At 42.9% G+C, this 24603-nt stretch overlaps 1 protein-coding gene across 1 annotated transcript in view; it reads right to left on the bottom strand.

The window, feature by feature from the left end:
* The window catches only part of DPP6 (dipeptidyl peptidase like 6), a 540400-nt gene extending 516021 nt beyond the window's left edge, over nucleotides 1–24379 (bottom strand). The window contains exon 1 of the mRNA XM_039549156.1: nucleotides 24124–24379. Coding sequence (XP_039405090.1) covers nucleotides 24124–24180 — 57 coding nt within the window. The 5' untranslated portion in view covers nucleotides 24181–24379. The remainder of the gene's footprint in view (nucleotides 1–24123) is intronic.
* Between the last annotated feature and the right edge of the window lie 224 nt (nucleotides 24380–24603).

Genomic DNA, 24603 nt, shown 5'->3' with positions numbered 1-24603 from the left:
AAGGAATGAAGGATGGTAAGGAGCAAAAAGAGACATAATTTGAAGGATGATAAAGGATGATAGTGAAATAGCTTCATGGATGCTTACATGGGGCTCCTCTCATGCAAAGGAAGAAAGCAAGTCCTTGTTTGAAGATGTATGTGGGTAAATGGCTCCCTCATGCACATTCACATCTTGTGATGATGGCTCTAACTGCTTGTTAGCTGTTTTCATTGCTGTTTCTCTTATAATTCTTGCACACACAACAGTACTACTGGAAGGCACTGAAGGATGTAAAGTCTGGACCCAGATATAACTTTTTTCTGCCCAACTTCTTCTACTGAAACAGCTTTCATTCCCCTGCCACTTGTGCTGTCACTGGAGTCATTAGTGGGTGTTAGCTCAGCCTCCTTTGGGTCACCACAAGCCTCACAGACCTGGGGCTTTGTACAGAGGTCATTTGCCCCAGGAATCCCACCCCTCACAGCAACTTATGAAACATTACAAATTACCTGTTCACGTTAAAATGAGAAAAACCTGCTAAAAACTACACACTTCTCTTTAATCTGCTGGTCTTGAGGGCATGAGTGACAGGCTGTGTTCCAAAAGGTCCATAACCCTGCCACGGCACAGCCAATCCTCACAGCAATAGCTGCTCCTCACCCACAAAAGGAACCAAACTTTCCTTGCAGCAAGAATGCCCACAAGTTCAAAGGAAGATGTAGACCCCTGATGCTTCACCATGATGTTGTGGTGGGAGGCAGCATGGTCTAGATGGCAGTTTCTTTGCTAGCAATTTCTCTGCTGGACTGCTTTCCAGAAGTCTTAAGCAGGATGCCTTATCTTCTTTATTTGTTAGTTACTCATAGCTCAATGTTAAAATAACATTACATCCCTGTCTGGAAGAGCAGAAGGAAACTAATGGAGGGGAAAATATTGGCTCCTTCGGCAATGGAACTACTGAAGTCTCATCTTCCATGGCTCATGGTGAGATTCTCTGATGTCTAACAAGGTATCAGCTCCTGCTGACGCTTCTTCCTTGGCTAGAGCATTCCTATTTCTCCTTTGTACAGTGTCTCCAGTGAGCAAATTCATACTGCATGCTTTAATATGGTGGAGGCATAAAAAGAGTCTCTCTCCTTTATGAAGCCATTGATTTTCATGAAGCTTGTCAGACCTTTCATCACATCTAGCTGATACTAGTGGGTTGAATCAAAAAGCTACTGGAGAGAAGCAGAAGCGATTGTGCACTCGCACACATGTTGTGGTCACATAACACCTCATTATCCCAGAAAACCAGACTAGAGATCTTCCTCTCTGTACAGGCCATTGAGAAACCACTTCCAACAGAATGAAATTATTCACACTGTATCACAGAGGCAAGTTCTCAGCATGTACTCTCTGCTAACTATGCTCAGTCGAAGCAGAATCCACCAGCTCCAGGCTCTGAATTAACATGCAGACCAGCAATACAAAAACCCAGTCTTTTCTGCAGTTTCTATTCATCAGTTCAAGCAGGGATGAATGTACTTTATTTTTCTCCCCAGATGCTTGGAAGCTGCAAAGTAATTTAGCAGCCTATGTTCTTCTGAAAAATTATCTTGCTTTTTCTTTCCTGGGTGACTTCTGCATCCCCTGCTGACTAGCTTAATGGTACTGAGAGTTATGGAATGATATTGTTTTTATTATGTGCCTTTTTAAATTGCATTTTGACACAAAGTCTATCCATTCATGGGTCTTTAAAGAAGAAGCTTTGCCCAAGTGCCTCCAACATCTAAGTAACAGAATGGTTACCTTGAAAAGACACGGAAAATAAGCCAAGGTGCCTTTGGGACAAGAGTGCTCATTTTCAGTCCTTTCATTTTGCCATTCTCTAAAGAGGCCATGAAACTGCTTACTGACTTGTGAGAGTCAGTAAAACACTTCAGGAGAAGTTTTCCTCTGGATTTTAGTCCTAGCTTGGAGCCAGATAGAGAAATCAGGAAATGGCATGATTTTAAGAAGGGTGTTTCTCTTCACTAAGGCCTCACATATGCTGGCATCTTCCTGCCCCTTGTGCACCCAGGAGCATTGGACATGGCTCTGAGACTGGTCCCCTGAGAGATAAAAAGGGAAAGGGCCACATGTCTCTGTTAATAAACTAACCAGGGTCAAGGGCCATTTGTGGGCACTGGCACTGAGGCCTGTACAAAGTTAAATTGTTAACACAGTCACAGGCAGGGTTTTGGCCCTTGACAACCAGTGCTCCTCCAAACAACTCCTGGGTGCAACAGGAATTACCACAGGTGCTGGCCCATGACCAAAAAGCAATCGTCATCCTTTCTGGGGAGGCTCCAAGGTTCAGCAATGGAGATGCAGGCAGCATGTGCCAGATGGCTTCAGTGCCTGAGAACTGTCCCAGGCACATTTAATCTGCTGGAGTCAGGGCAGCCCATCAGCCTCAGTGAACAGAAATGTGCAGGCTGTTCTGCACGGGGACACCACGTACCCTTCTCCTGCTGCCTCCCCATAAGGAGCAGGCACTGCAGGAGAGACCCCACAGAGGGGAAGCAGTGGCAGAGAAGGGAGCACGGTGCTTGGGGATACCAGGGACAATTAATTCAGTCTCATTAATCCTCAATCCAAATGCTGTTGCTGGCAGCTTACAGCATAGCAATTGGAAGAGTGCTCTCACGTGGGGAGTGCAGGCAGGAAAGGAACAAGTTGTGCTGCAGGGGCACAGGACTTCCAGCCAGCTGCTGGCACCCAGATCTCGGGCCACAACAGATAATTCAGTCCCCTGTTGACAGAGAGCTAACAGACTTGGTCTGGAAGGGATCAGAATTAATTTAAGGTGATGGCCATCATCTTGCCTAGCACACTGGAGACTTGAAGCAGGGCCCTGACATCCTGGTTCATGCCAGACCCCTCAGTTGCACCAGGTAGCAGCATCCGTGTTTCTCCAGAGCACAGAGGAAATCTGTTCTGCACACTCAGATGGACTTTTTCCTCTGCAGTTCATGATCAGCTGGAAAAAATCCCCTCCTGGCACAGAACCTCCTACCACAAGAAGCAGTCAGGTGTATAAGACCTCCCCTAACAAGCACATCTCCTAAAACAGGGCTGAATTTTCCAAGCCATTTCTTAGTCCAACAGCAGCAGCTAGAGGGACCTGGGTCTCCCCAGCAATCCACTGGCAAGAGCTCTCAGGATCAAAAACTCCCAAGGAAAGTCAGGTGGGGCTCTGCCTGCACCCTTCCAGGCAGGAGCTGCTGAGCAGAGCCGGCGCTCTCTAAGCAGTGGGAATTGAGGCTCTATGAGCCTTTCCCCACCTTCTGCCACTAATCTGCCAAGAGATTGTGAGCAAAACACTTTGCATGTCTGATTCCACACTTCACACATTATCTGTTGTTTATTTTGGGGCATGATGAACAGTAGGGATGTCTAGCACACATCTCAAATACAGGGCTACTGTGACTCAAACACAAAGCAATTCTCTGACAGGTATCTCCTCAAAAGACACTTATTTTTTGCCTCTTTCTCTCCAGTATCACATTTTCCTTTGGTTCATCTCTATTCCTGTTCATTTGCCTTAACCATAGAGGCCAGTATGAGATGAGGTTTGGGAAATGTGCTGGCATTATTTAAAGATTTATCCCTGCTGCAACAAATCCTTTCATGCTTCTGGTTGCTAATTACAAGCAAGTACTTTGATAGCCATGGAAATCACATAACTATCCTTCCCCCTTTCAAACACTGTGTCAAACTATGTATAAATGCACATCTTAATCCAGTTTGATCACAACCTGAAATGAATAAGCTAAGACTAGGCTCTTACAGCTTAACACATGAAAGTTGAAAACATTTGCTTACTATTTGGGACCCATTTCTATTTGAATTAATGAGCATGGTGCTATAAATATCTAATTTTCACGGATTTCAAGTAATGTGGGAGCACATCTGGGATGTCAGAGTTGGGGAAGAAGCATCCTTGCTTCTTTACTGCAGCAAATCAGTGACATTTCCATTTTAACTCGAGGCCCCAGCAACTTTTTCCTGCCAACGCTTGACATTCTCTGGAGAATTTTTAGCCAGTGACCACTTCTTCTGGGACAAACAATACAGAACTTGGCAAAACCCCACAAACCCTAATCTGCTTAATTAACTGTGATAGAAATAGTATTCACATGAACAAGTGGAAAGAATGAAATTAAGCCAAGAAAAAAAAAATCTTCAGTGTTGTTAGAAAAGACATTCATTGTAAGGAAGTATAATTCTCTCTGTATTAGGATGCTTGTCTTTTATCTGTAGCATATTATCTTTCTGAATGCTACTATGAATGTGCTGCCTTCTACAGTGTTTTTTCTTTATCTGACAGCACATTCAGCTCCCTGATAGCAGGCTTTGCATTTTGAGTTGGAATATGCCTCTGCCACACACCTACAGCTTTCCATCACAGGCAGTAGATGTATTTTGGTTTTTTCTTGAATCTTGTTTTGTGTAATACTTTGTTTGCTCCAGACAGATGTGCATGGCTACATACATGCTAAAACTATTGCCAGAAATTAAGATCAGGAATGTTCAGGAGTTCTGCTCAGACCAAGAGCTGAGACTGGGGAGGGATGGATGGATGGATGGATGGATGGATGGATGGATGGATGGATGGATGTTAAGTCTCAAAATAGCAGTTCCCGCTGTTGCTGTGGATTTTTCTTTTTTTTTCCCTTAAATGCACAAGCAGACAACTGCCTCATTCCTCAGTCAAAGTAGTTTTAGGATACTTATGTCCTCTAACAAGATCTGCCAGAGGTTTTCCACTGGAACAGATTTCCACAAGGAAAAGCCTGATTGAGAAAACCAGCTCTGTTTATGCAATCATACCAATTTTGACAAAATTTTGGAGGAAAGATAAATTCTGACTTTTTATCAGCTCCAGTGTCAGACACAAAAACTGTGCAGAATTGAAACCTCATCCTTTATAGATTTTTACATATCCTGGTTCCTCATGTAAAAAATTTGAATGAGCAAAAAAGAGCTGTATCCAATGACACTATTAATCCTTTCTGCATTGCATGGTATGAGACTTGAACGTTTCTCTCTCAATGTTGCGAGGATAAAAAAACCCTCTCAGTGGTACTACTGCATTAAATTGTTGAGCATGACAGGGGCGTGGGCAGCTTCCACACATACCAGTGTGCTTAGAGCAAGGGAAGTGCTGCAAGAGAAACTTTGATACTGGTCAGTGCTCTGTCTGCAAAACTGTGCCAGCTTAGCCACCACTGAGTCACAGGCTGAGGCACTGCATTATTTCTGAGACACAGAACCCCTGTTCTTTCATTGGACACATTAAAGCATGGGCAGCTGCTGGTACAAATGCTGCAATGCCTGACTTCTTCCTGCAGCTTTCAAACAGGCACTGAAATTTTTCTACTCTGAATGACACCTACATAAATCCATGAATAAAACATGCTCGAAACTATTCCTGAAAAAGGTGACTGAACCCCCAGCCTTTAGCCCACAAATTCCATCTATAGAAACAAAGAGTACAGGTTTGGTTCAGAGAAGTAGCTGTTGAGATTGCCAGATCTGGACCTGTCAGCAATCCACACTTAATACACAGTAGAATGATAGGAAGGGAGGAAAGGAGGAAGAGAGAGAGATAAAGAGAGAGAGAGAAAGAAAGAGAATGAGAGAAAAAGAGAAGGAAGGAGTAGGAAAAGGAGTAGGAAAAGGAGTAGGAAAAGGGGAGAGGGGAGAGGGGAGAGGGGAGAGGGGAGAGGGGAGAGGGGAGAGGGGAGAGGGGAGAGGGGAGAGGGGAGGAAGGAGAGGGGAAGGGAGAGGAAAGGAAGGAAAGGGGAAAGGAAGGAAAGGGGAAGGAAAGGAAGGAAAGGAAAGGAAAGGAAAGGAAAGGAAAGGAAAGGAAAGGAAAGGAAAGGAAAGGAAAGGAAAGGAAAGGAAAGGAAAGGAAAGGAAAGGAAGGAAAGAAAGGAAAGGAAAGGAAAGGAAAGGAAGGAAAGGAAAGGAAAGGAAAGAAAGGAAAGGAAAGGAAAGGGAAGGAAAGGAAAGGAAAGGAAAGGAAAGGAAAGGAAAGGAAAGGAAAGGAAAGGAAAGGAAAGGAAAGGAAAGGAAAGGAAAGGAAAAGGAAAGGAAAGGGAAAGGAAAGGAAAGAAGGAAAGGAAAGGAAAGAAAGGAAAGGAAAGGAAAGGAAAGGAAAGGAAAGGAAAGGAAAGGAAAGGAAAGGAAAGGAAAGGAAAGGAAAGGAAAGGAAAGGAAAGGAAAGGAAAGGAAAGGAAAGGAAAGGAAAGGAAAGGAAAGGAAAGGAACACCAGGACAAATAACAGAAGAGCTCAAAATTTCTCTAAGATGAGGTAAGGAGCACAATGTCCTCTGATTATTATCTATCAGTACTTGAACCACAGTTAGGGTTGCACCTTGAGACCAAGAGGATCCTTATCACATCAGATACTCCGTAGTGAATTGGGAATTAGACTACAAAATCTTAGCTAAGTGATTTAAAGGATTGGCTGGGCACATATAATCCTTTAGACATAAACCATTGCCCAAGTCTGGGACTAAGTCTGGATCTAGTTGCATCTAAACCCCACTCTAAGGAGGAGTTTAGAATGCAAGGCATTCTCTTCTGAATCTCATGACTCAACAGGAGGGTTTCCCTGACAGTTCTTTGACTCTGTCCTCTCTGCAGTAAATAATCAAGTGTACCTTGCCACTGAATTTTGTACAATCAAACTTTATCACATTGTTGGTTTATATCCATAAACATATTACTACTTCTCTCTTAAGAGTGAAGTACATTACTCCATATGCGAGATATTAAAAAAAAAAAAAGAAAATCAAGAATAATCACAGACAACCTTTATGTAAGAGATTTCTGGGCTGCTTTCATCCAGCATGGAGCAAAATTATCCCATCTCTGTCAATCTGAGAATAGAAGTAACCAAGATTCTTGTCTTGGGTTGCAGTAGAGAAGATGCTTAGGACCCAGGATCAAACCCTGGTGACCTCAGCCCAGACTGCTGCTGCAGGAGGCTTTCAAGCTCCGCCTGTTAACCACATTTACAAAGCGATCTTCAGTTCACATCTCCTGATTTTCTTGTATGAGCTGTACAGCACCAGTTAATTGCCTCTGTCTGAAGTAGCCTCCTTAGCATATAAAATCTCTCCATGTCTTCTCTTTTCTTTTTCCCTCTGCAGTGCACTGTGAAAGGAACCTTTAAAGAGATTCACAGAAAAACAAGGAGGTTGTAACTTGAGCATTTTCAGATGGAAAAGGGTAGGTTAAATTGATGCCATGGTAAATTCTTTCCTCTTACAAAATAGAGCTTAAAAAAAAATCTAAATAAATTCCACTGTTAAACAAAGAAATTACTATATCTCTTTTGGTTAGGATTTTTAAAAAGTGATATGTAGGTTTCTAACTTTGCCAAATAAAAGGCCTCATTCCTCTTCCACTGGGGGCTAAAGCCTTTCTAGAAACAGTCCTTCCACAGAGAGAATCTCAGGTTGGAAACAAAAACCTCTCAGAGGCCAAGACAGCAGTCAATGGGTACAAGTATTGGCTATTCAACCTGCCTAAGAGAGGCCAAGATCTGAGTTGAAAAACTGAAGAGAATAAAAGAAAAAAGATAGCTTGTTGTTGGTTCCCATCTTGAAAACATGCAGACCCACCACAAGTGCTAAACAGATCAGCACAAACTGAAATGAAAATACAACATAGCCTACAAATCAAGGGACAGGAAAAAATGGAATAGTCAGGACCAAAAATGTTTATTTTCCCTAGAGAAAAAAAAATCATGTAACTTCTCCATAACACAACAAAAATTACAGAGGTTAAAGAAAAGAAAGGCACAGATTTCATTATGCAACTTATCATTACATCTGGGGTTCATTACAAAGTAATTAATATGCAGCTGCCAAAAGACAAAACCAAATTGCACAGAATTGCAGTCCTGATTTTCAGCCAGGCTTAAGACCTGTTCAGAGCCAGGTAGAGAGAAGGAGCCTTTGAAGTGGCACAAAAGGTGGACAGAGTGATGAATAATGCCTGTCATGAAGCAGCCTCTACTTGCATATGAGGATCTCTTGGCTCGATCCCCTGGAAAATGGGATGTCCATCACTGGGGTGCTGTGAAAGGTGAAGAGCTGAGGCATCTTGTTCAGCTTGAAATGTGTGGACATGCCCTGGCTGGCGCCCTGTGCCATGAGGGCTTTGTAATGTTCAGCAGTGTCCTGGGTTGCAGTGTATTCTATTACCATCCTCAGGAGCTGTTGAAATCAGGTGGGGCAGTGTTTCCTTGCCTCCTGCCCCCAGACTATCTTGCTGTTGATGGCCCATCATTGTCCTGCCGCATGACTCAGAGATAACTCCCTCCGGACTATCTTCTGTTAATGAGCCTAATCAACACTTGGCCTCATGACTCATTACCCCATTGTGAGATGCTCCACCCAGAGGGAGGAACCAAGCATCTCATCGTGGATATAATCTGGGACTCTGAACACCAGAGACAGCCCTTCCACTGGATTTCCAGAGGACAGGAGCTACACAGCCACCACTGGACCTGAGGAAGAGCAGACCCATTTTCTACAGGATCACCGCTTCAGAGGACTGCAGCCACCATTCTACCAGACTGCTACCACCACCCTGACTAACAGGGTGTCAGGTTGTATCTTGACTCTGTCAGTTTGAACCAGTGTTTTCTTTTAGTATTTCCTTTTCTTTAATTTCCCCATTAAATTGTTATTCTGACTTGGAGCCTCCCACTGGTTTGTTTTCAAACTAGTACAAGCAGCCACCCCGAGAGTAAAAGAGCCCTGCTGAAAAGTTCCATGCTGGCTGCAAAAAGACAGTGCTGCAGTTCCTCTTTTCCCTTGAGGTTTGACTCAAATGTGACCCCACAGGGGTGAAGAAGGAGCTGCTTTCTGCTGGGAATGGCATGTCAGAGTTTGGTACCCTGTGTTGCAGCCTAGCTCAGACATTTCAGCATCGTGACAGTGTTGGTCAGCTGGCCCATCACTGCTGATCTCTGCCTGCTGCAGTGTGTTCTTGGGATGCCAGAAGCTAATGCCTGCTTGAACAGCCTTACAGCCACCCCTGTTCCCTATGCTTTCCTCAATTTCCCTTGTGATATTTAGCTATACCCAAAGGCCAAAATATGCTTTAACTGCTCATGTAACACTCACATTTTCTTCTGAAATTTTGCTGTCAAGCACAGGCCTTGACTATGACCTTAAACTGGCAGCCAGCTATTGCTGGCTATCAATCCACAAGTGAAACCCATGCTCAAGTGAAGATGATGCACACCAGCAGTACAGCACTGCAGCCTCCTTGTTCTGGATCAATAAAACCTGCTCTTCATTCCTAAACAGTGTGATTTTCTCAGTCTGATCTCTTTCTCATCTTTATCTGATGGAAGAGTCAGCTTTGTAGAAGTGCTGTGCCTGGTTAGACAGCAAAACTCTTTAATGGTTTATATCACTGCTCTAAAAATCTAAAATTCACTTCAAGACACAGCAAGGCAGAAGGATACAAGTCAGCTTACAGACAATTAAGCATGCATGTATTCCAAAAACTTCCACTGCCCTTTTTCCTTCATGTCACGCAGGAAGTGGGAAAGCAGGGAAGTTACAAAAAGAAAAAAAAAAAAGTCAAAATCTCATGACCAAAGCATTTCAAGGAGCAGCAGAGCAATCGAGTGATTAGCACAGCACATATGAGTCCAAATGAACAAAAACTGGGGTTTGAGTGAGGAGACCTCAGAGCTTCACTCAAGAGAGGCATCTCTGTTTCCCCACCATTAACAGTGCTGGGGAATGAAGATCCTCTGTGCAAAGGTACCAATTAGCATTCAGCAAAAAAATCACAGCTTTAAACACTCGGATCACTGCAATGCTTCCTGCTCTCTGCACGCAGCAAACACGGGAAGAAATTAAAGAAGGGAGATTCTCCGGGATTTCTCTTCAGGGCTTTGTAAATTGAAGCTAATTAAGTGTCACAGAGGAGTTTTGCTGCCAACCAAGTGAAGGATTTGTGCATTTATACATATCACAGGCATGTCATGCAGAAAGCCATCAGACCTGACCAGATGAAACAGGAGATGCTAGAAAACCCCCTTTGCAGGCTCATGACCTTACAAATAATAAACAATTAGGAGTATTCTGTATTTATCCCTCAGGAGTTCAGATTTAGGCACCTCCCAGTGCCTAAAAGGAGCCTACAGAAAAGTTGTAGAGGAACATTTTACAAGGGCATGTAGTGATAGGATAAGTTGTAATGGCTTTAACCAGAAAGAGGGCAGATTCAGGTTAGTATTTCAAAGAAATTCTTTACCGTGAGTGTGGTGAGACACTGGCACAGGTTGCCCAGAGAGGTGGTAGATGGAAGAAAGAAACCCTACAAACAGCTCCCACCTCCCATGTAGTGGAAGACAACTGTGCAGACACTACCAAATGTCATGTTTAACTACAAAAGTGAAAAATATCTTTGAAAATCCAGTCCCTGCTGTCCCTGTTTCTCAGTTCCACTGTCTGTAAAACTGGAGTAACACTAATCTAACGTAATTCAATCCAATCTACAGCAATCAGTAGTTACCTGTAGCAAATCTCAACAGAGGCTTTGAGGAGCTAAAACATTACAGCAATGGAGCCCACAGACATACCCTAGCTGATGACTGTTTCTTCTTCACTCCTTATCTTCTCTCTTCTGAGGATAATGCATCAAAAACACAGTTCACTAAGTTCTGGTCGAGTTTTGAAAATTACTTTCTAATGTGTGCATGTTTTCACTTAGGACTTGATGTTTTCCCCACAGATTTTTACAAATTTTTCTGTCACTTGACCATAAAGTTATTTCTAAATGAAAAAATATACCTTCTTTAAAAGCACAACTAAATTTAAAAGCCCTCTAAATGTTACAAGCCAGAGCCATCCACCAGGAAAAAAAGACTAAACCAACTATATTTCCCCCCAAATAACCTTTCCAGCATTTGCCTCTTTCAGAGGTCTAAATATTTTAGATCTTCTTTCCTAAATATTGAAGAACCAGGGTAAAACTAAATGCTAGAATTTAAGAGTGCTAAGACTGTTGGTATAACAGGAGCTGTTGGCAGTTCTGACATAGCCTGGTTTTTCTTTACCATCAGCCATGTGCTGAATTAAGCCCACTGAAGTTATGACAAGAGGACTAAGGGAAGTTGTCACCATGGTGGCATTTAACCCATTTTAAGGGAGGGGAGAATGAGCCTTGGCTTTGGACACTGGAGTAAATACCCCATCTTTAGTTCTTGGAGCAGTAAGGGGAGGGCAATCTGCTGTGCAAAATAAAAAAAATATGGTACCAACAGAAAGCAGTGCATTTTTCAACACAAGATCTCATTATTGTTTAAATTTATTTAGAGCAAAATTTTTAAAAATAAGGCATGGCCTGAGTTACAAGTGACTAGCTAATGTTTGACAGGGTTCCCAAAGGAACCAGTAGTCACAGACACCTACATTGATATCATGCTCACAATTACAGACAAAGCATGATTTAACCTTGCCTGCTTTATCCACTTCTGCCTTCTGCTCCACGTAGAGATTCGTAAATCTTCTGTGCACTGATATCAGCAGTTTTGCAATCCTTATTTGCCTATTTCAAAAGAGCTGGTATCTTCAAATTCACGTGAGCATCCTTTTTCTGTTGGTCCAGACAACAGGCTGCCTCTCCAAGGATTCATGAAGATTGAAATGCAGACATAAATCTAAGTCTGCTACCACAATTACCCTGATCAGAATAAACAAAGCTTTTCCGAGACCGGATTTTAGGAAAGTAGACCCGCTCTTTTTTCCCCAAGCTCTGACTGCTGTGCCTTGTATTTTTATAGATAAATCACTTTCAGGTTTGCTGATTACAGTCTGGTATTCAGCCATCCATCTGGACACACAAGACACATCCTGGATCTTGGGAACTGGCAGGCAAGAATTTAATACCATAATTCTTCCCACTTTTCTTACCCACACTGACAACTAGTAACACAGTAGACAAGGCTGATGCGACAAGAGGGATGCAATTTGAGATTAGGATGTCTACATTCAGGTGTTTATATGAGTACCAGGTGTCTAAACTCCTATTAGAGTCAACAGGGATCTAGTCAAAGGAAATCAATGGAATATAAGCAGCAAGTCAGGGAGCAGCCAGCCCACAGCAACCTTGCAGTGAGTTTCATCACTCCCTAGACACTACTATGTCCCACTGACTATAATGGGAGCTTAGGTATTGCCTATCCAATCCCACTGGCTAAATGAAGATATCTAGCATCATTTGAGATGTCCCAGCATCTCCAAGACATACTGTTGGTGCTGGAAGACACAACACAGGACCTGTGGTAAGGTCGTGTCCCTGTGGAACACAGCTGGAAGGATGTGTGGCATCTCATACAGCACTAGTGCAGAAAAATCCTGCCACTAAATTACATGTGAGCAGAAATAAATGTCTAAATATCGGTGCTGTAATCCTAAACTGAGTCCTATACTTCAAGGATCACCTTACACTGGTTTCCCAATTAGTGCAGAGAGAGAGTTTCAATCTTTCTGAGGACTCATTCAAGCCAACTCCCTTGCAGCACTTTGGCATTTTTTCACCTCTGCAGCAGCACTGGCTACAACATTTTTACTTTTTTTTTTTGTTGTTGTTGCTGTTTTATTAAATGAAATTGGAAATCTTGAAAAATACATGAACTCTCGTGGTTAGAAATGCTGTTACAGTGGTGCTCAGGAGTGCTATTACAGCACATGTAGACACGGAGCCAAAATGTGTAGATTTGTTCATATTTACACATCAGAAAGGAAGTTTCCCTCCAGTGATGCTCCAGTATACCCTTCTCACTCATCAAAAAATATCTGGTTTTTGGCAAACACTATCACCTGAACTCCATGGTGCTGTTGACAAGATCAGGCATGCTGGCTTTGAAACCACACATGGGACAGTAGATACCTTTTCTACCACACAATGTAAGCATACAGCTTTGCTCTGGTAACACCTACATTTTATTATTTTACTGCAGTATTTGGGCGTATCTGTGCACTTCAGCCTCTGCAAAGAACAGCTACTTCTCAGGTAAATACAGTCAGTCTTCATATGAATGTTACAGTCTTAGTTAAATTGCCAAGTCTGGAAACAACAATGGTAGGACCACAGTGAAATTTGCTCCCTAAGTCTTTTTAATTTCTATTTCCAAAGCATGAGAGTATAAAAGTGACAATTTCCATTGAAAAAATATTAATTTTTTTTTCTGAATGATGTCCATATCAAAATCCAAATCTAACAAATGCTAACAAGGAAATAAGAAAGGATCTCTCAAGAAAGAATAAGTAATTTGTGATGTCTCTACAAACTATAATTTAACATGCAATAGGCCTCATTTTTGTGCAATCACTAAAACTTTAAGCACTAGGAACTATCGCTCTTCATTAGTGATTCTTCAATAAATTGCATGTTTTACACTGAAAGCTTTAGAGGCAATTCTTCCATCAGCACACAGATTTAAGGATGTTGCTTCTGCTGGCATTACTGGAAGTTAGACATGGATATCCTTCCTGTGCTTAAAGAAAATAAAGACAATTTCCCTCTCTTTCAGTTAGTCCATATCAGCTGCCAATCACAATTTCTCTGGTGAAAAATATATGCTGTAAAATATAATGAAGATACAGCAAGAAAGTATGTGAGGAAGGTTAACTGTTGGAGGTCACTTACAATATTCTGCTGTCAAAGATAGTTTTAGCATTTTTATCATAATGCTGTGATGGTGAACAGCATTGATCACTTTCCATTAAAATCATAAAAAGCACTGAAGTTTTCTAAAAAAAAAAAAGGATAAAAGAGAAAAAAACCCAACAAATTACTGCCATAACTAAAGAGTTTGAGGGTTCATAAACAAATTCTTTCCTCCCTCCTTCCTTGGCTAATACCTTCATCACTTCCACTGTGATCATGCATGGCTAGATGCAGCTTCTGAGTGGCAGCTTGAACTACCTTCCTAAGAGCCATCACTGCCTTTTCAGGGCCCCATTAAAGATATCTGTTTTTCAGTCTAAATCAGCCACTTAGTGCCCCTGAGCTGATCAAACCAGCAAGGCAAATTATTTTTTGTGCTACAAATGCACTTTACAGGCAAAAATACACACAGATTAACCAAAAAAAAAAATACAAGCAAATTTCCCTTATCGTTTAATGTAAGGGAAAACCAGCTGGTTTTATTTACTGAAAGTAAATTAACTTCTTTGTAAAGTGGAGTATTCAGTGCCCTCCCCTGCCATAAATAAAACCCACCCAAAAACAGTAGGAGCAGAGCAGGCATAGGAAACAAGCAGGAATGAACCCAAAATGAGGGAGTGAAAGATACAGACAGGGCGCAGATATGCTCTGCAATACTGCTTCAGCCTTAGGGAATTCCAACAATATCGAGATAACTCAAGTGATTAAATTCACAACAAGTCAGAAAATGTGAAGGTACAGAGCATGCAGAGATCAGGACCTGGGAAATTAAAGGATAGTCCTGACCTGCTGGAGGAGAGATCTCTAACAGTAAAGAGTGGCTAAAGCTAGAGTAAGTGACTGAAAAACTTCAGTGGCCTCTGCTGGCAGATTAATTGTGCAACGGGTGGTCAGACAAGAGGACTGCCAGTGAGGCAACACAGCGTGTCGAGGGAATTGTGTTTCACTGCCTGCTCCCAGTGGGCTCCAGGCGCAGCCCTGAGAGGTGCTAACCAGTGTAAGAGAAGCCCTGTGACAATCAGCGAGCTCACACACAGAAATCACTGCTAAGAACCAAGAATATAAGAGGAAGAATAAAGTTCTAAGCTTGAGGGATGACCATAAAGCAATGAACAAATTTAAAATCTAAGTTCTTTGATGTAGGAAGCAGTATTCTGCTGTCTGGTTGGAGATCCTCTTGTTCAATCGAATCCCAACATGCAACTAGCATTCCTAGAGTGCTGCAATAGAAATAACACTGATGTTGGTCCCTGCTGCTGGACCTTTCTGGACTTGTAACCTGTGAAAAACTCTTTGATCCTCCACTTAGGAGAACAGCCAAAGTAGTGGCAAAAGCTCTGTGTGAGGTCATTATCTAGCAAAATTGGACTTGAATATAAAACTGCACTAAAAATCTGCAAACACTAGGATGGCTGGGATGTTAAGGGAAAGTCAAGAGCCTAGAAACGTAAACTAATAATAAAAAAAAGAAATTCTGTGGTGTATCTGCTGCCCTGAGTAGCAGTAAATTACCAGCAGCACACATCTGTCTGCCATAATTTCAGCCTCTTCCTAGCATTCCAATTTGCCATCTGCAGATAAGAAAATGAGCTGGTTTCAAAATGTTGACATCCTGCCCCTTTTCAATTTGCCAGCAGAGCTGAGAGGGGTTCCAGTGCCCACCACCTTTGTTAGTCCCCAAGCTTCTCCCTGGGCCCCTCACCAAGGACAAGCCCTGACTTTGCTGCAGCATATTTTATTCTGCCTAATTGAAGACATGACACCTAGGAGGGCTGTACATGCTCTCTTTTTAAATTACCAAAGGTCTTATCATTTTAACAGCCTTCCTTTCAAGTGAGCTGAAAAATTGATGTGGTCCCTGCTTACCCTCCTTGTGCTACATGCCTGCAACACTACTGTCTTTTGGGTACATGCATTCCCTCCAAGGCTGTCTTTTGGAGCAAGGTTTGGATGACATGGAACAGGGACTGTGCAACCTACTATATTTCTGTCCCTTCTCTACCTTTTTTCCTTCATTCCAAGGAATGAATGGCACTAAAATTTGTTAAATTCTCAGATTTTAAGCACAGTAACATAAGGCCAACAATAAAGATAGAAGCCCCACTTAGTGGGTTACCAAGTTACCCTCCTCCACCAAAGAGCTCACAGACCATGCAAGGGAAGTGCTCATCCTTACTTTCACCAATAAAAAACTAAAGCATGAGCAGAACCATTTTCCCAGTCTCAATGAGGTGCAACTACTGTTGACTGCTGTGAGTTCACATCACATCCCCAAGATCATGCTTACACTGGGAGGTTAAAAAGCAGATTAGAGAAGTTTTCTTGACGGCAGCAGAGTCTGGCCTTCAAAATCAGCCACAACCTACAACTACATGACAATGTCAAGCCTAAACCACTCAGTCACCATCCCAATGTAACTCAGGGCTTAATCCAGGGATCAGGACATTCCCCTCAAGTGTTTTAGCCAAACTTTATTTATGTAAGTGCCATGAAATGCAAATTATCCTTGACTATACCTAGATAAATACATGGTAAATCAGTGTTATCTGATAATCAAACTATTTCATTGATAAGAAAAATTTTAAAAAATTAAAAATCCCACCATGTCAATCTGCTTATTTTAAAACCAGCATAAAACGTCCTGGTATAATGCAAAGACCATAAACATCAAACTCTCCAGATTAGGCATGGGCAAACTGCATGAAAATAAATAAAAGCACTAAATAAATAAATGAATGAAAGCAAATCACTTTCCTAGGTTTACTTAACAGTGCTGATATAGAAATAAGCCAATTCCATTCTACTGAGCAAGAATTTGAGTCTGAAGATAATCCCTTTTCTTTTTTTTTTCTGTAGCCTAGAGGTTCTTTGTACTCCCATTGAAATTGTGGCCTCGAGTAATCCATACAGCATTCACAGCATGATATTATATCTATTTTATTGGGAAACACAATAATCAAAATGCTAGAATAAATCTTCTTCCTATTATTTGATTTAAGCATTGAAGTATTGAAGTGGCTAAGCTAATTTATTTTGATTATCAGCCCATTGGTCTTGGTATTATAAATTAACACCACAGTTTTGACAGAGCTTCCAGCTATCTAACGTCTGAAAATCCGATTTTGTTTAAGCATATATCATGCTAAGGCTTATTTTGGAAATTTCAATTAATAGTTCTGGTCAATAAAAAGTTAATATAAAGTTGTTTGCTGTTAAATGACATTGGCACTCACACATTTGCTCTGTCCTACACCAGTTAAAAAGCCATTGCACATTCCCATTTATAGAGCTCAGAGCTCTGGCTGCATTTTTAAAGCACCAACTGTTAGTTAATTTTGTTAGCATAAACACCCAATAAAATTTTATGGTGTGTTCAGCTCTTATTAAAGATGAAAAACAGCAGCAGAGCAGCACCCACAAATAAACAGGGATGGTTCTGTCACCGCTGATGCCCAGAACTCATCAGATTCAGGGCTTCCTGTGCCTGAGGACACTGCAGGGATATGGAGCACAAAATCCCACACACTGCTGGGAACCCCTTGAGCTCCACCCAGCCCTTCTGTAATGCTCCAGGCAAGTATTTAATGAGGGAGGAAGGGTCTTTCTCCAGACCCTTAAAATAACAGCTGTTGTAGGCAAAGTACACCCTTGCTGGTGCATATTTGCTCAGGGCTACAAAAATCACAGCTCCTTTTGCTCCCCATCACCCAAAATATCCTCAACAGGATGCTACCTCAACACCAGGGCTAGAGGAGCCTGCTGTTCCTCAGGTTGCATCCTGTGGTAGGATTCCCTTCAGTCAGGGAAAGCACAACCCCTGCCAGGAGGTTTTTTGATCACTCAGGACACTTACAGCATTAGCCTGGCCATCTCCCTTTGGCTTCCCATCCTTCAAAGGGGCTTTTGAGCCTTCCTCTGAAATTTCTGGTCCTGACCCACCATTATTCTTCTTGCCAAATATCCTGCTAAGTGGACCTTTATAAGACAGCTGACACTCAGACAGTCCCAGGAAGCACTCAAGGGAACATGGCTGAATTAACTGCCAAAAGCCATCAGGTTTACAGGTAGAATTATAGAGAAAGCAGATTTCACTGTCTGAAATAATAACAAGATCAAACCAAGAAGTTCCCACAACTGTTACTCCTAAAATCCTTAGGGCTGGGTTGCTTAAGGCCATAGAAATTTCTAAAATCATCTTTCCATTTACATCAACAGAAGCAGAACTTCTCTCACTAAATTCAGTGCCTGTTCCAGATAGTGTCCACTAAAACTTACAGTTTACAAGAAAGTCAAAGAATGTGATAAAAACCAATTTCAAACACTTTCCCCTAAGTTCCTTGGCACGTCTTCTTGATTTAGAGTTCACCACTTGAAGTTTTGATGGGTTTTGCCTCTGCAGCTCTGTGGAAGTTCCTCCCAAAGGATGTAGAAGATAGAGGATCTACACAAATTGGTACAGGGGAAAGAGCTAAATCAACACTACACAGTTCCACTTCATGTACAAAATGAAACCTTGTTCCTTCAGGAGCCAAACTAATACCTGGCTCCCTAGTGCACAGAGGACCCAAGTCTACAGTTTTCTCTCCCTTCTTTGCCCACAGATTTTTCCTGCTGACACCTACCCTGGGCAAGGGATAACATGCTTCACAGAGAGGGATATGCTGCTGGGATATGGGGAGCACATGCTGATGAGCCTGCTGGCTCTTAAATGGACAGTGATTAGCATTGCCTTTTTTTCTATGGCAGAAAAGCTCAACTTCAGTCTGTAATCTCTACCTAGTCTGAAATTTTCACAGAATTTGAGATTGTTATTATTCTCTTCTGCTTGGTATGTTTGGTGGCTTACTCCTGGCACTTCACTGCCTGCAAAACCAGAGTAATTCTCCCATTCTCCCAGCTTTTTGCTCCTTAATGTCAGCTTAAACCATAAACATGCTGAAGGCCAAGCCATTTCTGTCTGTGTGGGGTCACAACATGCAGCAGGATGGGGCACTGATCTTGTCTGTGTCTCTCATGCAGTGCTATATCAGACTACTCAGGAAGGTTGATGTTTTGAGTTGGAAGTGTAATTTCTAAGCCACTGCCCTCTGAGTAAGCCTGGATTTTGGAGGTAGCTGACTGATTATGTTTTAACACCCTGGTAGCTACATCAAGTCCTACTTAATACTTATTAGGTGTGGAAGTCAACCTTGAATTCCCACTAGAGCACTAAAATTGGGCAACTCAAAAAATGCACTGCTTAGCTGTGCCCATGCAGGGTAACTTACCACTCACAGTAAAATACAATGTGCAAGCAAAGCTGAACTCATTTCCACTTCAGCAGTAACACAGAAGAGCCAGCACAACCTCCTTATCTTAATTTTCTGCATCCAAAAGTCCTAGAAATGCTATGCCTCTACTGCTTCCATAACTTTGGAGGTATTGAATCTCTCTGCAATTAAACCAACATAAATAAGCAGTAATTCAATTGAAATCAGTGGAATTCATATGAGGGGAATAGTTCATGTAAAAGAGAAGATAATTGGATTTACCCAGTGTAGATGCAATAATCTCTTATTAATCGTTTAAGGAATAAACTATAAAAACAAACTCCCTCAAAATCTGTTAAAAGGATATTATGGACCTCTTGCCCACAGCTGTACAAAAGTTGCACCATCCCTTTAGATCAGGGCAGCCAGAACACCCTACATCAGCAGTTTGTTTTTCTCCTAGGTTAAATTTGTACTTTTCAAACAATAAGAGAGAGAAACCAGGGGTACAATCAGAAATGCATTTTCAATTCAGCTTAATTGAGTGTACTTTAACAAACACATTACATTACTGCATTGAGTTGTTTTCATACCCACATTCTTACATACCAATACTGCTAATTCAGACAATTGTTTCTCCTTTAAAAGGAAAGAAAAAAAATAATCTGTCCAAATGATTTGCTGTTATCCTTGAGCATTCATCATTGGTGATTAAAAGTGAGGTTGCAGTTATTCAGGTGGATGTCCTAACTTTGTTTCAGCAAGCTTTTTTTAATGCTTATGTAAATAACACCGAGAGAGGAAAATTGGTTTTTTAGTATGTTTTACAGTCCAAAATGTGTGTCGTGTGTTGACACCAACAAAATCCATGATGGAAACAAGCCCCATTTTCTCAGGTTTAATTCAGCTTTGTTTCATTTTACTATACAGCCTGAGGGATTCTCATCACTGCTGTTGAGGCAGGAAAACACTTGTCTCCCATCCACACATGAGGATTGGAATCAGGAAGAGGTTAAAGCCTGGCTCCACAAAATAAAGATACAAATGTCTAATAAACACATAATCAACCCTCCAAACACATAATCAGTTTGGATATTCATCAGTGGTGCCATAAACTGCATATGAGGATGGCAAAGGAGCTGGACTGACATCTCATGGGACAACGGGGATCGGATTAGGGAAAGCTGATCCAGAAGACATGCACTGACAACATCCAAGACTGAGCTCCACACAAAACAGCTAAAACAGCTGCAATTGTTCAAAAAGACAGTCAGAGAGAAGTTGGAAGAGACTGAATAGCAGCAGGGTTGTGCCAAACAACATGTCCTGATGTGCTGCTGAGGTTACTGTACAGAGCTGGGGGTTTAGACTGTACCCTCCAAATTGTGCATGTCAACCAATGGTTTGGCTAAAGGCATTTTCATCTAAAATAAGGAGACAGGAGACACTGTGTGCTTCCATCCTACCGACTCCAAAGAACAGCCCTGAACTCTGCTCTGGCCCTTCTGCAAAAGGAGAGAAGGGAGGGCTCCTGCTATGGAGCAGCCTGTCTCCTGATGGGTACAACAGTCCCTAAAAGAATGGAAGCTGATGGGTCTCTGAATCCTCTTCGACACTTAGAAGGACACCAGATCCACAGATCCTGCTCCATGGGACACTTCCTTTCTCACTGGGTGAGGACAGGGATGGTCCTCAGATGAAGGACCCCAAGTATAGCTTCTAAAGAAAGAAGTTACCCCAAATGATTTCTGTTGATTTTCCTCCCTGAAGACAGATGAATTTGGGAGCCCCAACAAGAAACAAAGTGCCTTCTCACAGTGTCTTCCTTGGTATTAATTTAAGAAAAGAAGCTAAATTCAAGACACAATTTCTGTCTTGTATTGGTTGGTGTGGGGCTTTGAGCTGCTGAATAAAAGCCAAAAACCAGGAGCTGAAACATGCCCTGTTGAAAAGCCTGAGTCCCCATATGGACTTAGCCCTCATTAATTGCTTCAAGAAATCTGTCAAAATGTGACAGCTTGGAACTGACCCCCAAATTTTTCTGGCAGGATCTGAGTGACTTTGCAGTAAAGTGCACTTCCTTAACCAGAGTCAAAGCCTGCTCCCAGCCCACACAAAAAGGGTGGGTGGGTTTTGTACAGACTCGGGCTGCTCACCACCCCAACCACCTCAACACATCAGAAATCTTCCTGTGACATAGCTTTTCATTACAGCATTGGGGTGAATCCTCTTGCCTTCCTCCCACAAATTGTCTTAGGAAAGGCAAAGGGATTAGTCACAGGCAGAAAAAAGAGCATTAGAAGCTGTATGTACACAAACTATTTCTCAAAAATAGTTCTCTCTAGACAATAAATCAGTATTTCAATAGCACTCATGAGTGGCTTAGAGCTTCTAGCTCTTGGTTAGAAACAGCTAAAAAACATTACATAGAAATGTTAAAAATATAGACACCTTTTAGTGGGCATGCATTACTAGAGTTTGGAATTACAAACAAGCCCATCTACTTAAGGGCTTTAATTGTATCCCTCCTTTAAAATGCTACCTCCCTTGCTCACCACAACTGAGCAAAGCTGTAAATCTTGCAAAAGAAATGTGAAGTCTAAGTGCCCATTGCCTAGCAAGAGGGAAACTCAGAAGAAGCCAGGAAGAAGAGTGACCTTACCTCAGTGAGTTGGCATTGGAGTTGACACATCATAACAACTTTTTTGGGGGGAGGAAAAAAACCCTAACAGGTTGTTTATTCAGCTGTGAAAACAAAGTGTTTGATTTATGATTAATTACTTGCTCAACGCACTCCCCCTTGGGAAGACCCCAGCCCTCACCCATGGCTGCCTCTTTGCCTCCACAAACTTTCAGTTCTTCTGGAGTTCCTTCTGTGCTTTTTCCTTTCTCTCATTCCCTCCCAATCTTTGCACAGCCTATGAAGGGCAGATGCTGTTGTAGCAACAGCCATGTGCTGACTGAGGTGCTGGGACAGGGTGGGACAGATTTCTCCCTGCTTCTTCCTCTACTCAGGTATTAAATAGTCCTTCTCTATTAAACAATTGATTCCCATGACACTTGTAGCAACCTGACACAACATTACTCTTATTCTGTCAATTTTGGTTAAAATTGGCTGCGAGTTCAAAAGTTAGGAGATTAGAAAAGTCAGACAAATCCCGTTTGTGGTTCTGTGTTTTGTTTATCATTGAGGTTTTGTTTGTTTGGTTGTTGTTCAGAAAAAAACTCCAAACAAATGAAACACAGATATTAAACATCTCACCAGCATTTCTAATTTCTATGCTTTAGAAGTCAGAGTCACAAAAAACTTGGCTATTCTGCCTCCTGTCTACTCCATCAGAGACCTCTTACCAATCAGTTACTTGACTTTTCAGCCCCATTTGATAAACTCTCGTTTCTGAACTCTGCAAGGTTTCCTTGAAACTAAATCAGTCATGCATGGAGCTTTCTGTGTTTTAATTAAATCCTGAAACCATCAATAATTTCAAACTTATGACTTGAAAAAATTGTATTTATTTCCTGTGGAGAAAATATCCACATCCTACAGCATTTGAAAATGAGACGAAAATGCCTCAAGGCAAATAAAAATGTATCAATTATCATGTGCTAAGAATATACACATTTGCGTCCAATCTCTCTTCTGCATTAAAGTATTAGGTCAGCAGCTTGGTAGAATAAATTATTACTGATATGCAATAACCTTAGCTGTTCAACCCAAAACTCAAAGAAAACCAGAAAGTGCAAAGGAAGGAGGCCCAACATTGAAATTACAGGCAAGATCCAGAGGACCTTTAATTTAAGGTCCTTGAATTATGCAAAGAGCTTAGGTATGGGTTCAACTTCAAATATATGATTAGTCATGGAGCCAAGTAAATAATTTCAGCAGACTCATCTAATCTGTTTGTTTATTTCCGCAGCCCTCATCATGTTGCATCTTTTAATACTCACACAGCCTTATGACTAGTGGGTTTAACCCTAAAAACACTATATGAGAAAAGGAGGAACAACTGTATTAACTTCACAGAAGGGGAGGTACGAAGTAAATCTGTGTGCCTGAGAGTTTGTAGAGTCAGGTCTGCACTAACTAGACATGAAGTATACAACCAGGTGAGCAGCAGCAGCACCAGGATCTCAAACAACACCGCAACACCAAGTCTAGAGGATGGAACAGGACGCCAGTGTTAGGAGGTAAAATAAAATCTAAAAAAAGTTAGCACAGCACCACTTCCAGTGAAAGGTAAATTTTGCATTTCTTTAGGGTGCATCCCATTAGGTATTATAGAATCATATCTCTCTACCAAATACTAGCCCCAAAAAGCATGTGAAATCTTGGGGAGGGTTGTGTGTCCACCATAACAGAGAAACATAAATAAATAAATAAATAAATGAACTGAGAGAAACACTTCAAAGAGTTGCAGAAGAACAACATCAGCAGAATTGTCTGTAAGAGGGCACATGCATCTGCCTTTAGAGCATTGATACTCTGCAACATAAAGTAGTTGTGTAGATGTAAGGGCTATGTTCATCACTACATAAAAACATTAATGCAAATTTGACCTGGATGAGCTGCAAGCACCCAGTTACATTTCGATTGAATTCAGCAGAGTGCACAATAACGTGTTTAATCTCAGCTATTTATTTTTAATTCTGGCTATGCAAACACACCGCGGCAAGAAGTAAAAGCAGTAGATGAAGCTGTACCTGATCCCACGTTCCACTCCACCACAAACCCTTACCTTCAAAGCATTTTATCCCGTTTGAAGCAGGTGCACGAGTTCGGACCGTTCCAGCACTTGAAGCTGTGAGGCTACAGCACCCTGAGCGCCCGGTCCAGCACCCGCCCGGCTCGCAGCCCGAAGGGGTCACCCCTGCGCGGAGGGACGGAGAGCCATCCAGAGCCATCCGTGCCCCAGCACCCTGCGGGGAGGCGGCTCCACGCCCCGGGCGGCGGCGGGAGCCGGGGAGAGATGCTGAACTTCTCCAAGCGATGGGCTAGCGGGGAGAGCAGAGGCTGCTTCCCGGGGCCGGCGGGACACGCTCTCAGCTATAGGTTTGGGGACCGGGAGCCGAGGAGGGGGGACCAGGTATCCCCGCCGCCACGCAGCCCAGCGAGCCCCGCTCCCCGCGGGGCGGACCCCCGGCCGCTCTTACCTTGGAGCCCTTGCCGGAGCAGCGGACGTGGTTGCTCACCCCGGCCGTCTGGTTCATGCTGGGGCCGGCGGGCGGGCTGGAAAGTTGGGCTTCGGGCACGACTCTCCAAGGAGCGGCGGAGGGGGGATGGCAGCAGGCAGGGCAGGACGGGGTCTCCCCGCACCGGGATTCTCACCCGCGCCGGGATTCTCACCCGCACCGCGACTCTGCCCCCGTCCGCCGGGGTCTGCTCGTTGGCGGCGCTCCCGGCTTCCCGGCTCCAAAACAAAACCCGAAACACCCCCCGGCCCCGGCACCGCTTTCCTCCCCCGCCCTCCGAAGCAGAGGCGAGGCGAGCCCGGCTCTGCCCGCCCCCCGCCCTCCGAGGCCGCCGCGGCAGCGGGGAGGGCTCGCCCGGCTGCGCTCGGCTCCGCTCCGCGCCCCGCGGGACGCTCCCCACCCCGGGGTCCCGGGCCCGGCCTCGCCCCTGGCACCGCTCAC

The sequence above is a fragment of the Corvus cornix genome, chromosome 2 (genome assembly GCF_000738735.6).
Source record: "Corvus cornix cornix isolate S_Up_H32 chromosome 2, ASM73873v5, whole genome shotgun sequence".
Classification (NCBI taxonomy): domain Eukaryota; kingdom Metazoa; phylum Chordata; class Aves; order Passeriformes; family Corvidae; genus Corvus; species Corvus cornix.
The sequence above is the reverse complement of the archived record's forward strand: the minus strand, read 5'-3'. Positions and strand labels throughout refer to the sequence as shown.